This window comes from Echeneis naucrates, chromosome 21 (genome assembly GCF_900963305.1).
Source record: "Echeneis naucrates chromosome 21, fEcheNa1.1, whole genome shotgun sequence".
Taxonomy (NCBI): Eukaryota; Metazoa; Chordata; class Actinopteri; order Carangiformes; family Echeneidae; genus Echeneis; species Echeneis naucrates.
The window spans coordinates 19,272,104-19,284,683 of NC_042531.1; the positions used below are offsets into that span (position 1 = coordinate 19,272,104).

At 39.5% G+C, this 12,580-nt stretch overlaps 1 protein-coding gene across 3 annotated transcripts in view; it reads right to left on the reverse strand.

The window, feature by feature from the left end:
- plcd4b (phospholipase C, delta 4b) overlaps positions 1-12,290 on the reverse strand; it is a 17,286-nt gene extending 4,996 nt beyond the window's left edge. For 2 of the 3 annotated variants that reach the window (XM_029529931.1, XM_029529929.1), the window contains exons 1-9: positions 12,072-12,290; positions 9,780-9,833; positions 9,442-9,600; positions 8,460-8,688; positions 8,126-8,255; positions 7,666-7,897; positions 1,457-1,658; positions 1,073-1,217; positions 387-539 (exon numbers count right to left, since the gene is read on the reverse strand). In XM_029529931.1, coding sequence (XP_029385791.1) covers positions 387-539; positions 1,073-1,217; positions 1,457-1,658; positions 7,666-7,897; positions 8,126-8,255; positions 8,460-8,688; positions 9,442-9,600; positions 9,780-9,798 — 1,269 coding nt within the window. In that variant the 5' untranslated portion in view covers positions 9,799-9,833; positions 12,072-12,290. Of the gene's footprint in view, positions 1-386; positions 540-1,072; positions 1,218-1,456; positions 1,659-7,665; positions 7,898-8,125; positions 8,256-8,459; positions 8,689-9,441; positions 9,601-9,779; positions 9,834-10,468; positions 10,517-12,071 lie in introns of those variants that run through there. The other variant, XM_029529930.1, reaches the window with a different exon arrangement.
- Positions 12,291-12,580: the final 290 nt, after the last annotated feature.

Consider the following 12,580-nt stretch of genomic DNA (forward strand, 5'->3'; position numbering starts at 1 on the left):
TCAGACTTTAAAATCATTTAATGGGCTGCACTTCAATAGAGTTTGATGCCTCATAAGCACATAACGATACACACCACATTCACAAATCACACTCATACACTGATGACTCAGTCAATACAGACTTAAGCAATTTGCCCAAGGACATCAATATGTGGAAAAGAGGAGCTGGGTGTGTTCTGCCTCCTATTCCCAATCATATAGCCCTACAGGACCTGAGGTGAAGACCAGCCATGGGTTTGACAGTAGAGAAATACCTTGACAACCACTGAATGGTCAAGTTGCAGTTTCTTCAATGGTTCAGTTTATTTTGACTGAACATTACAGCCTCTCAGTCACAGACTCCACCTCACAGCTCAGCCAGGAATTGCAACTGCATAGATTTTCACCTGTGGTGATGGAAGCTGCAGGGGGACCTGTCCATCCACCAGGGTGGTTAGTAATGTGTCACCCAGGATTTGTCTGAGATGCTGAGCCATGACTGTCTGCTGCTCGACACCACAGTGATTCTCCAGTGACAGGATGACCGGGAAGTCTGACGCCTGTAAGGCAATGAAAGGAGACAACACTCTTAAGACCAACACCTACATATTTTTCATTTATGTTAAAGCTCTTGACTTTATATTTGTTGTATACAGGTTCCATTAAGGATTTTCACAGGTTTCCACAGTCCTTCAAAACACTTTCTCCAATATATCCTCTGAAAGCTGCGTTGGAAAGTTTGAGCAGGATCAACTGCAGAAGTGGAGACATATGAGAGGTTCCTGGTTGTGTTCCATTTAGGTCAGTGTGCAGAGGTCTGTTTGATTCCAGGGACAGGGGAATTACCAACTGCTCCATCTGGAATCAACACGTCTGTGCACACACAGTCTTGCAGTGTAATTTATAATTCAGCTTATCTTGACGTTTAAAGTGCTGGCTTTGAGATACACTTCTGGAAAAAAAAAAGACATGTTTTCATTAACTTTCAAGCCTGACTCTTTTATATGCTGGACGCCTCTGCATATAAATGATAAGACATATTTTCCATGTAATTTGAGACGACCATTAAGAAAATTGTTGTTGTGCTGCTCACCTTGAAGGCATATTCCTTGAGTGTTGACATGATGTCTCTAAAGAGAATCTTAGATGTCAGAGTGTGACCATGATACACAACAGGCTCCCCATCATTGCCGTCCCAGGAGTCCACCTCGACACAGCGACAGCCTCTTTTCAGAGCTCTAAACATACAAATATAAGAAATACTATTTACTGTTTTGGCTCAGTGTCATTATTACACATTTATCTATTTCGATTGATTGCTGAATCCAATTTTGCTCCTGTTTCAAACTGAGTTATGCGAAATGTATTCAAACCCATGCCCGTTTCAGCTTAGTTGTTCCGCTTTCATAAGGACACTGTCCTGTGTGTGTTGTGTAGCATATGTGGCGCGTAGTGCGGTGCGTGCAGCAGTCCTCACTTGATGTACGCCTCCAGGCTGCTGTGCCCTCGGAGCTGGTCCTCCAGGAGGTAGGTGTTGTGTGAGGAGGAGATGAAGTAGTGGCTGAGCGGCTGGCTCATGTCCTGGTAAAGGCCCTGATGCTCAGGTTTAAATATGGAGCCGTCTTGTGAGCACAGGTACATCTGGAACCCATCTAGTGTCATCGCGCCTTGCTTCTTGGCTGAACAGAGGGATACACAGCGTAGTCTGCATTTATTAGGCATAAAAACCAATATTCATTCAAACATCATTTCTAAAAACCATTATTTTAAAATCTGCTATGACAGCAAATGAAAATATTTGCTGAGGACTTCGATAAGGTTTCATACATGGTTTAATGAAGTAAAGTTATCTACATGCTCTCGTGATTTATTAAATACAATGCCTCTAAGAGGACACACCCTTGGATGTGTCAACCTTTTTAGTGATTTTATGAATTAAATCATGGTCAATATAATTTGGCTTTTGACAAGAATTTGCAAAAAAAAAAAAAAAAACCTTTAATATCAAAAGGAAAACAGATTTTTACAAAATAATGTCAATTAATTAAAATTATATAAGGTAAAGTAAATCGCTATGTAAGTATTCAGTCGTCAGGTCAGTATTTTTATTAGATGGACCTTTGGCTGCAATCACAGCACTGAGTCTGTCTGTCTGTCTTGGAAAACAGCTCAAGCTCTGTCAGGTTGCAGGGATTGGCTGTGAAGGGCTCTTTAGGTGATGCCACAAATTCTCAATTGGAATGAAATCTGGGCTTTTACTTGGCCACTCTAGAACATTCACCTTGATTCCTTTGAACTATCTCTGTGTACCTTTGCTGCATGCTTGGGGTTGTTATCTTGCTGGAAAATACAGCTGCAGTTCTCCTGCGGATTTAATCGAATTGTCCCTGAGGATTTGTAAATATTTGTCTGCATTCATGTTCCACTTTACCTTTACAAGCCTTCCAGGGCCTGCTGCTGAGAAGCATCCCCAGAGCATGACATTGCCACCACCATGCTTCACGGTGGAGGTGGTGTGTTTGTGGTGATGTGTAGTGTTTGATGTTCACCAAGCATAGTGTCTATTCTGACGGCCAAAAAGCCTTTTTTTTCTCATCAGACCAACGAACCTTTCCCAATTGACTTCAGAATCTCCAACATTCCCTAGGACAATTTCTCTTTGCCACTCTTCCATCCAGCTTTGACTGGTGAAAAATCTGGGCAACAGTTGTTGCATGCACAGTCTCTCCCATCTGGGCCACTGAAAGCCTTAACTCCTTCAGAGAGGTCGTAGATGTCATGGTGGCCTCCCTCATCAGTATTTTTCCAGCCAGATCATTCAGTTGAGGGTGGCCAGCTCTAGGCAGATTTGGACAAGTGCCATACTCTTAATGATGGATTTAACTGAACTCCATGGGATGCCCAGTACGGTGGAAGTTTTCTTGTACTGTAGCCATCTCCTGTCTTATACTTTCCAATGATCTTCTCTGTGAGTTGCGTGTTCTTTTGTCTTCATGTTGCCATTGCACAAGGAATACAGATGAACCAGTGACTAGACTTCGCAGACACAGGTGTTTTCATCCTACAATCACTTGACATATCAACTGCACTCAGGTCATCTCTATTTCACTAGTTGTGACACTGCTGCCATCGTGTAGCTGGACCTCCCTTGAATTAGGTCAGTCACATTCAAAGGGTTTGAATGTTAAAGCAAACACTTATAATGCAATATATATATTTAATTCATTGTTTTTAAAAATCAGTTTTCACCTTGACATGAAGATTGACAATGATTTCATTTCTAAAAGCAACAAAAGGGAACGTTCAAGGGGGTTGAATATTTTTTATAGGCATCGTATGTGTTCAGTAATGAAGACTCAGGTTTTAAGGCCATGCTAGGAGCTCACAGACTGTAACTAAGACTGGAAGATGATTCACTCTCTGTGAATCTGACTGCAGGTTTCAGTGTGCCGATTAAATCCACACTTTGTCTACCCACACACATCGTCAGCACAAACAGGTCTATTACTATGCACTAGTGGACCATAGGCAGCTTGAATTTGTAATAAATTACAGTGAAGAAGACAAATTTAATTTATAATGGCAGCATAATACATGTGCTGAGAACAGCACAAGTATTACTGAAATGTCAAACTGGAAATAAGTTTAAAAATGCACCACATTAAGCAACCTGAAGAAAAATCCTCAGGCAGTAAAAAGTCTCCCGTTCCAAAATCAAGGAAAAGCAGAGTGAGCATGACTGTGCTACGCCCATGGAAACAACTATCAACAAAAAACGGGATCGAGGGACAATGCCAGCAGGTACACCTGAAAAAACACACATGGAAAAAGAGGAAGAAACTACTGCATCAACTGCTGATCTTTAATTTTGAAATGTAAACATAGTGGAACAGTTCTAAAAATGGGACTGCTTCTTCAAGTTTTGCAACTCCACCTCCCTAAACTTTTCCCAAAAACTTAAGCTTATGTGTTCAAAACTGACATTTATTTTATTTCTTTTTAATACAAGGCGACTTAAATACTCAGTTAAGCACAAAGCTGTATTCTGTTTTTCAAAGGGCAACGACGCATGTTTCTTCAGGAAACTCACTCTGATATATCGAATGTAATGAGTCATGGGACAAATTGCTCAGGTAGAGTTGCCATATGTTTCAACAGATGTCCTGCTAAAATTTTGTGTGACAAGGAAGATGAAAATGGGCATTGGGTTGCCTGTGTTATGGAAATTGACAATGTTCTTATTATTTTGATTATGTTTACTGTTTTTTGCTGCATTAGATATCAACTGTTACAAAAAACAAACCACAACAGCAAAAAAAAAAAAAAAAAACTACACACAAATTGCCCCATTGATAATTTAGTGGTTGGAAGGGATTTCAACTTAACTCCTGATGAGTGCATGGATAGATGGCCTTCAAGACTATCACAACAATAAGCAAAAATAAACTTTAAATGAACAAATTGGACAGTTTAATCTTATGATCCAGTCAAATCACAAATTGATTATTGGTTTGTATCAAACTCAATTTTAAAACATGCCACAGAAACAAGTTCTACATTAGGTGATGGTTTTATCATTAATTTGCAGCTGACAAACAAAAGTAGAAATAACACATTCAGAAATGATTGGAAATTTAATTGACAGCTGCGAAAGAATGATGAGTATTGTCCTTCTATTTAAAAATACATCAGTACTGAAATGGCAATATCTAAAATTCATTATGAGAAATCTTTCACTAGCTTTTTGGAAAAAAGAATTTAATAGGAATAGTAGAGCAATCAAACAATCTACACTAAACTAAATTGGAGTGATGACAATAGAGAAAAAATAAATAGCTTGCATTACGGATTGGATGAGATGTATTTAAATAAAGCAAAAGGAGCATATGGTCCAGAGCCAAGTGGATAGAAGAGGGAGGAAAAAAAACACAGCCTATTTCTGCAACTTAGAAGAACATAGACCAGAATACAATTCAAGCAGACTAATAATTAATATAGAACCCAAGAAGCTTTGAAACTTCACAGTATAATATACCAGTCAAAAAAGACCTTAGATACCTAGGTATTTGAGTCAACAAATGCTCAGATACAAATGAAAAAAGGAATATCCAAAATAACGTTGATGAATGTAAAAAAAATAAATAAATAAATAAATAAAACAGGTTGCAATTGTTTGGAGGAACAATATTTTCTAAACAAGAGTCTATGTCTAATTTATCCAGCATTCATCCAGCATCCACCATTAAAAAAATCAATAGAATGAACTTTAACTTCATTTGGTGACAGAAACATCACAACATCAAAAAGGGAGACTTGCTAAAAAATTAGGAGGAGGGGGAGCTAAAGGGAATTGTTTCATGAAATAATGAATGGAACTTTAAAAAATAAATGACTCCAATGCTTTTTAAAAAATGGTGAAAAGATATGGTTATCCTTACCTAAACTGGTATTTGGCAAAGTCGGCGGTATTGAGTTTCTATTAACATGCGATTTCAAAATGTCTAAATGGCTTATTGAACCCTCCACATTTAATCAACAGGCATTGTTACATTGGAAGTTGATCTTTAAGCATAACTTCAGCCCTCAAAATGTCCCAGTGTGGAATGTTAGAGCTATATTAAGTAGAAGGAAATTTTTGAGACTGGATAGAAAAAACTATATGGTCTATTTTAACATATCATTGATGGAAACGGTAATTTGCTTGAACTCAACAATTTGAATATTAAATATGATATGGATTGCTCCATAGAGACAGAGACAGAGAGAAGGTGACACAGAATATTACCTTATTCCCTTATTCAGTCAATAAAAAATAATATATTAAACATACCGACACCAAGATTACACTGTATTAAAATTGATTATGTGGAACTAGTGAATGAAAAGTGCAATGGTAAGTTTTTGAGAAAATGTTTAGTTAAGTTTCGTTAAATGTTTAGGAAATCCCTTCTCAACTGGATGTCTTGTAGAATTATTTTCCTTCCAAAATATTACGAACACAAATGTCAATATGGGAAGTGCTCTCCCTCATGAACGGTACTTAAACAGGAATTCTTCTTATTTCAACTATTCCTCAAAAAATTTTACAATGCCCAGGCTAAGGAATTGTGCTCACTTATATCATCGAAGCAGCTGTGCTAACTTCTTGTTATTTTTGTTTTCTTTTATTTATTGTCTCTGCTTTACAAACCAATAATCTAATATCAAAGGAGGTGTGATTTTGGTTTTCAATATTGGATAAATATATTATGGTGCGTTTGTTGCTGCATTGTATTCTTTTGTTTCAAGAAAAAACAGACTTTTCAAATACGCGTCATTTCCTCCGTCTATGGGTGGTATGGAGTTTCTGGCCCTGCCCCCCACTTCAGTAAGTTCACCATTAACCCCCCCCCTCCCAAAAAAAAGCATTCTTTGAAACAATCCTATTATTATTTTGCGAATAAAATATTTATTTAGACCCAGAGCTGATATTAATGTGCTTTTTGTTCAGACAAGTCTGTTGTCTACTGAGCCCATCTGGTGACTATAATTCAATAAAATAAGTCAAATAATTCATGGCCACAAGACAGTTATTGACTGTAGAGACTGTACGGAGCATGTTGCTTTAAAATTGACAATTTTGAGTTGATTTCTTCTTTTTTTTTTCATCTCAGAATGAAATATAATGAAATACACAAGTCCATTGCAGCTAGGAAAGGAGTGACTGTTAGAAAGAAACATTTAATTGGGCAGCTCAAAATACATGATCTCAGAACATGGTGAATTTCCTCATCTTGAAACCCTTATAAAAAAGAAAATAACTTCCCATAGCAGCCCCGCAACCCAGAAACAGGAAACGCAGTAGAAGATGGATGGATGCATGGATTTCCTATAGCGATTACAGGATATTTTAAGTGGATTATTGTTCAGACTGTTGAGCAACAACCTGCTCCTGCTACAGTCTGCATTAAAAAAATGACACCAATAACTATCTTGTGGCCAGATTTTATTTTATTTTTTTTTATATACCACCACAGCCACCTGGTGGATTGCTGTACCTGGCTAAGGTCAAAAAAAAAAAAAACTGAAGAGGATGACAGCACAGTGAAATAAAATGTAGTTGGTATTAAATACAAACTGTATGTATCTTTGTCCTTTTGAAGCTGTTGGGCTGCAGATATGTTTTAAGTGGCTTAAATTTTATTTGATTACTTTTGAAGAAATATGAGGAGAACTGAAATAGGCCCCGTATAGATCAATATTTAACTTATTAAGCTCAGAACATGCACACTATACATTATTCTTGTCATCTTCACGAGAGTTTGGTGTTTTCCTTTGTTATAGCAGCTGAAAATATAAACTAAAATATCAACTGTTTCCTTTATAGCTGTTTTATATTTTCATAAAAGCAACAAACTCTAGTTTTTGTATGTGCAGTATAACTATTTATAAAACTTTACGAGCTGTTATGTTTTGCGGCTCCTTAAACATCTTATTTGGTGGAAGACAGGCAGAACAGCTCTTTTCATGGAAAAAGATGCAAACCCGCAGTTCATACTCTGCATATATAAGGGCAGGTGTTAGTCACATGAAGCAATGAAACAAAGAGCTCCTGCTCTGAAAAATACATAGAATATTAAATATTAATGTATTCAATGTTCAAATGGCTTATTATTGTTTGTACCATGAAGATGTCCTGCTCTTTACCTGTCTCTGATGGCTCATAGCGCTCTATTAGCTCCTGGGCGTGCTGGGCACTCCGCTCTCCCGTCTGTTGCTCTATCCTCAGGAAGTTGTCCAGTTCCTCCAACATTAACTTCTCTCCATCTCCAGAATAGTCCTGGAACACTTTCCACACTTCATCACGCTGAGTCAGAATCTTATAGAAATGGACGAACTGCTCGATTTCCAAAGAGCCAGTACCTGACTTGTCAGCCATCTGTGGATGGAGATAGTTAAATTCTCAGTCCCTTCACAAAAAAACAAAAACAAAAAACATCTTGTCTACATTGTCTACATGATCTGGACTAATTCGAGGTTAACAAAATAATAATAAATTCCCCATATAAAAACAAGGTTGACAGTCCTAAAACATTTGCTTTAAACAAATCACTAACTCTGCATCACCTTTTAACCCAAAATTTTAACCACCAGAATAGAAACTCACTGTGAAAAGATGAAACGCATGTTCCTCATTCATCTCTATGTTCATCATTTTCAGCAGTTTGCGCACTTCTTTGAAATTCATCTTCCCATCTTTGTTTTTATCAGCTTTCTGGAACCAGTCCCAGACCCATCTAAGAGAATGCTGAGGGAAACTTAGGTGTGGTGATCAACAAAAACTCAAAGTGTAGCATGTTCAGATTTAGCCACTTTGTATAAACCAATATATCAGCCCAGCCATCTGATCTCTGACACAAACTTAAACAGACAGACACTTTGTGGAGTTTATGTGGAGTTTCGTTCAGAGTCAACAGCAGAAGAAACGCGTTAAAGGATACTGGTCCAGCCTCTCCTTCTCATCCATGGTTTGAGCCCTGTGAATTAATTTGCGCACGCCCTGGATCCAGGCCTGGGCCTCCTCTGGGGACTCTGCAACAAGGTCCAGATTGCCTTGGCGACCATGAAACACTAGGGTGAAGCAGAGGGCAGCGGGGAACTCCTCTGCAATGCTTAGCAGGACCTCCGACTGGTGGCCCTCACGCACCATCTCCAATTCTGTCACTGAGACTGAGATAAGATCAGTGATCAGAACACCATAAAAACTAATTGACATAAAACCAGTTACTCTCATGAGTGCCTACAAAATCACACGAAAACTTGAACTTGGCCTATGAATTAATTTGATTAAAGTTACATTTTTGTATTTTGTATTTCTACTAATCTGTAATAACAATCTTGTCATGGGCTAAACGTGATTTAACTGCTGCTTGGCACATTTTTTTTGTACTTTCAGATATGGATTACTTAATTTATCCCTGAAAGGAAATTCAGTTTTTCCAGTTCACTGACAACATGCATCATTTCAAAACCCATATATGAGGAAAAACTGATACACGTCTGTACACTAAGTGCTGTTTAGCTGATCTTAGTAGGATGTCTGGGAACAGTGGAAACAGAGAGCCTGTGTCCATCCAATAGTAACAAAACCCCAAAGTCTTTGCTGGTTGCTTAGAAAATGGTTTTGGCCATTGAATAGCACTTCCATATTGTGTAGTTCAGACCATAGGGGTTAGGAAGGAAATATTCTACTCCGCTTAAAAGGAAATCCTGTCAAGCTCAAATTCTTTTCTGGTGTTTTTGCTATATTGTGTAGATAACAGTAGATGAGCAGAGAGGAAATGAGAAGGCAGACAGACTGATACGAAATGCAATCAACGTCTTTGTAACTGAAGGGAGGGTAGGATGAGTAGGGTGGTTATAGGTATGTGCACCTGAACCATTATGCTGCAGGAATAATCCCACCCCTTTGAGTCTACTCACAGGTGGAGTGGCCTTTTCCCGCCCATCTGGATTTGTACCAGATTGTCAGGCCATCTTCAAGGAGGCGGAAATGCCGCTGCTTCTTCCAGGACCGAGACTTGACCTTTCTCAGAGTCGATCCTGCCATCAGCACCTTGATATCTGGGTCATCTTGGATACCTGAGTGATGTAGAAAGTCAAGAGTTCTACCTCAGATGCTAAACCATCAGAACTAAATAAGCAGGGAGGAACAGCAGATAGAATGGATGATTTGACTTAAAATGGAACATTTAGTGTACAATAAATCTTTTCACTAATTGTAAATGCATCCTCAGTCTCAAAGAATAACGTATACTCACGAGAGCCTTCAGGATCCATCTCTATTCTTGAATCATGCCAATGGAAATCTGCTTCTGAAAAGAAGCAGATGTTGAGAAGTGAATTGTACCAGATGTTTTTTTCCCTGTGTCTAAACAAAACCTCTGTGTTCATCCAGCGCCTCCATAAACTGTCTGAACAGACAGACTCAGTATAATGGTCATTGTTACTTTTCAAGATAAATCCTACAGAGCACGTATATTGCTAGAAAAATTCATATTGTTTCTTTTCTGCTAGGAGCACTGGTTCAGTTTACGAGTGGAAGCTTGATAAGAATTATACAGGAAGGATATTAGCACTTCACTTTGCTCATAGAGCATTTCTCTGCTGAGCCAGGGAAGTGAAACATGTCCATCCATTACTGTCAATAAAAAGCCATTCAGCTGTGTACTTGGGCTAAAACCCCTGTGTTGGCAGGTAACTGCACTGCTCAGAACTCCCTGAGCGGAGTGCTGAATACTCACTGGCTACTGTTCTGTTGCTGACCCTGACATCTTTGATGAGGAATTGTGGCGAACAAAACTCACGGTTCAAACAAAAGACTATTCAAGTCGAAAAAGAAGCTCCTCATACAATCTGCTGGTCTGTAATAGATCAAACATCTGCAAACTAACTGCCCCAAGCGCTTCAAGATGGAAGAATCACCATTTAAATCTGGATCTTGGCTCACCATTAATCTCCACTCATTCATTAGCTGATTATCAGAAAGCAGACTGGGAGGCCCACATGCAGCAGCTCCTGCAGGCTGCCTGCTGACAAAGAACATGCACACACTCAAATTTGATTTATCTGCATGTGATGGGAATGCTGATCAGAATTTCCAATTTCAAAACGAGCTGTAATAATTCACTGGTAAACAATTTTTTATCTGATATGGATCAAAATTTCAGTGAGTATATTTTGACCAAATACATCCAAAAGCCATTCCCATCAGCCACTATTGGGCTTTGTCTTTAATGTTGATTAGGACACTGCCACTGTGAAAGCCACGCAACATTATAACTTCAACCACACAACACACTCAGTCCTTACACCTTCATCAGGAGCTTCATCACAAGCAAAGGGATGCGCAGCACTTGGACGTAAACTAGACTACACGATACATCCTTGAGTAGATTTGTCTGTGTTTACAAATGTTCAACTTTTTTCAGCATGTTTTTGTCTTTTTATTATGTGTATTTTGTTAATATGTGTCTGTGTGTTTCTGTCACTCCCAACTATTGGAGAGCGATATCTTGCTCCATGCATGGAAAATGTATATTATGGAAGTGATTTGGAATCGCATCAGTAATGCAGAATAATACAAATGCAGGACAGACATTGTGTTGATCGGTGAAGTCAATAAAGAGCTGTCACCTCTGTTGTCCATATGGATCAACGCCCCTGGATGGGTGAAAGTGGGTGTCTGTGTCTCTGTCTCTGTATTCCTGTCTGGCAGATATCATTTCCTTTCATTGTCTCTTGAAACAACAACGGCTCTCTATGTTTCACAATCCCCGTGTGCCAGCCTGTGCCCCCAGCCCCCACCTCCACCACCACAGGATGACTGACAAGGAATGTGTTCGCAGTGGCTTCACAGCTTAATATCACTTTTCCAGACTGACCATGAATATGAGGCAGATTTTCCATAGCAATTTGCCTCATACACCCATGTGCACTTTAATATTTAGTGTTTTCTCTGCACAGCCACATCAAACACACTTCTACTTTCCACTGCTTTCACACCGTTTTGCACTGCTGGGAGCTCAACAGCCCTGTTTCATACAACCTGATTTGATCCAATCAAATCAGGTTGTGTTTTTTATTTATTTATTTTTTTTTTTTGCAGCCATGCTAGGGAATGAGTCACACCAGGCCATGTCTTCAGGGAGTTCACTGACCACACAAATACAGACACACAAACATTCAAAGACATGACTCATGAGGGTATCTGACAGGACGAAAACTGGGAACTGGTTTGGGTTAAATATATGGCATTTCCACAGTAAACTGGCATTATTGTGCAGAAAGTTGTCCATGACTGGCTTTTCACTGCATGCGATTACATTAAGAAATCAACAGACAAGTGAACAGACTCTGCCCCTCCAATAAAATCCAAATATAACTTCCAACCACAGTGGGGAGGGAGAGTTGTGGAGAGTAAATTAGAACCAGACGCATAAACTTGAGGGTGAAAAGCATCACTTTGGCAAAGGCACACATCTGCAGCCATAAAAACAAAAAAGTGACAGCAATTCATAATTGTCTTTAGTAAGAAAAATATTAAGACTTACCAAAATATTTCCCCAGTCAACACTTCAGAGGTGGGTGCACTCCAGGAGATAGCACTCCCAGCAAAGGCCTGGATTGCCAGCTTCAAGGACAGGGTCCAGGGAGTGTGTGCATGCCACCCTGGCTCTGTCCGCTGAGATCCAGACTAAAGGACAGTCCAGGGACTGTTAGCTGAGCTCAGAACCTGAAAAGAGCAGTGTCCAAAGGGAAATCAGGCTCAGCCTCTCTCCTCCCCTCTCTCCAGCCAGAGAAACCTGACTCCATCGACACTGCTGCCGCATGCTGGTATGCTCCACTCCCACCACTCCTCATCCTCATCTTCCTCCTCCTCTACATCCCCTCCCCACCCGCCTTCCTTCCTTTCTGGCCACTCCCACCCACCCCCCCCACACTCACCAAGTCTGGTATAGGTCACTTCCCTTATTCTGCTTTGCTTCAATTTTGGCTGTATTTCTCTCTCATCCTCCGGGTGGTTGTAAAAGCTCTGCAGAGAATCGGAGTGACTCTGATG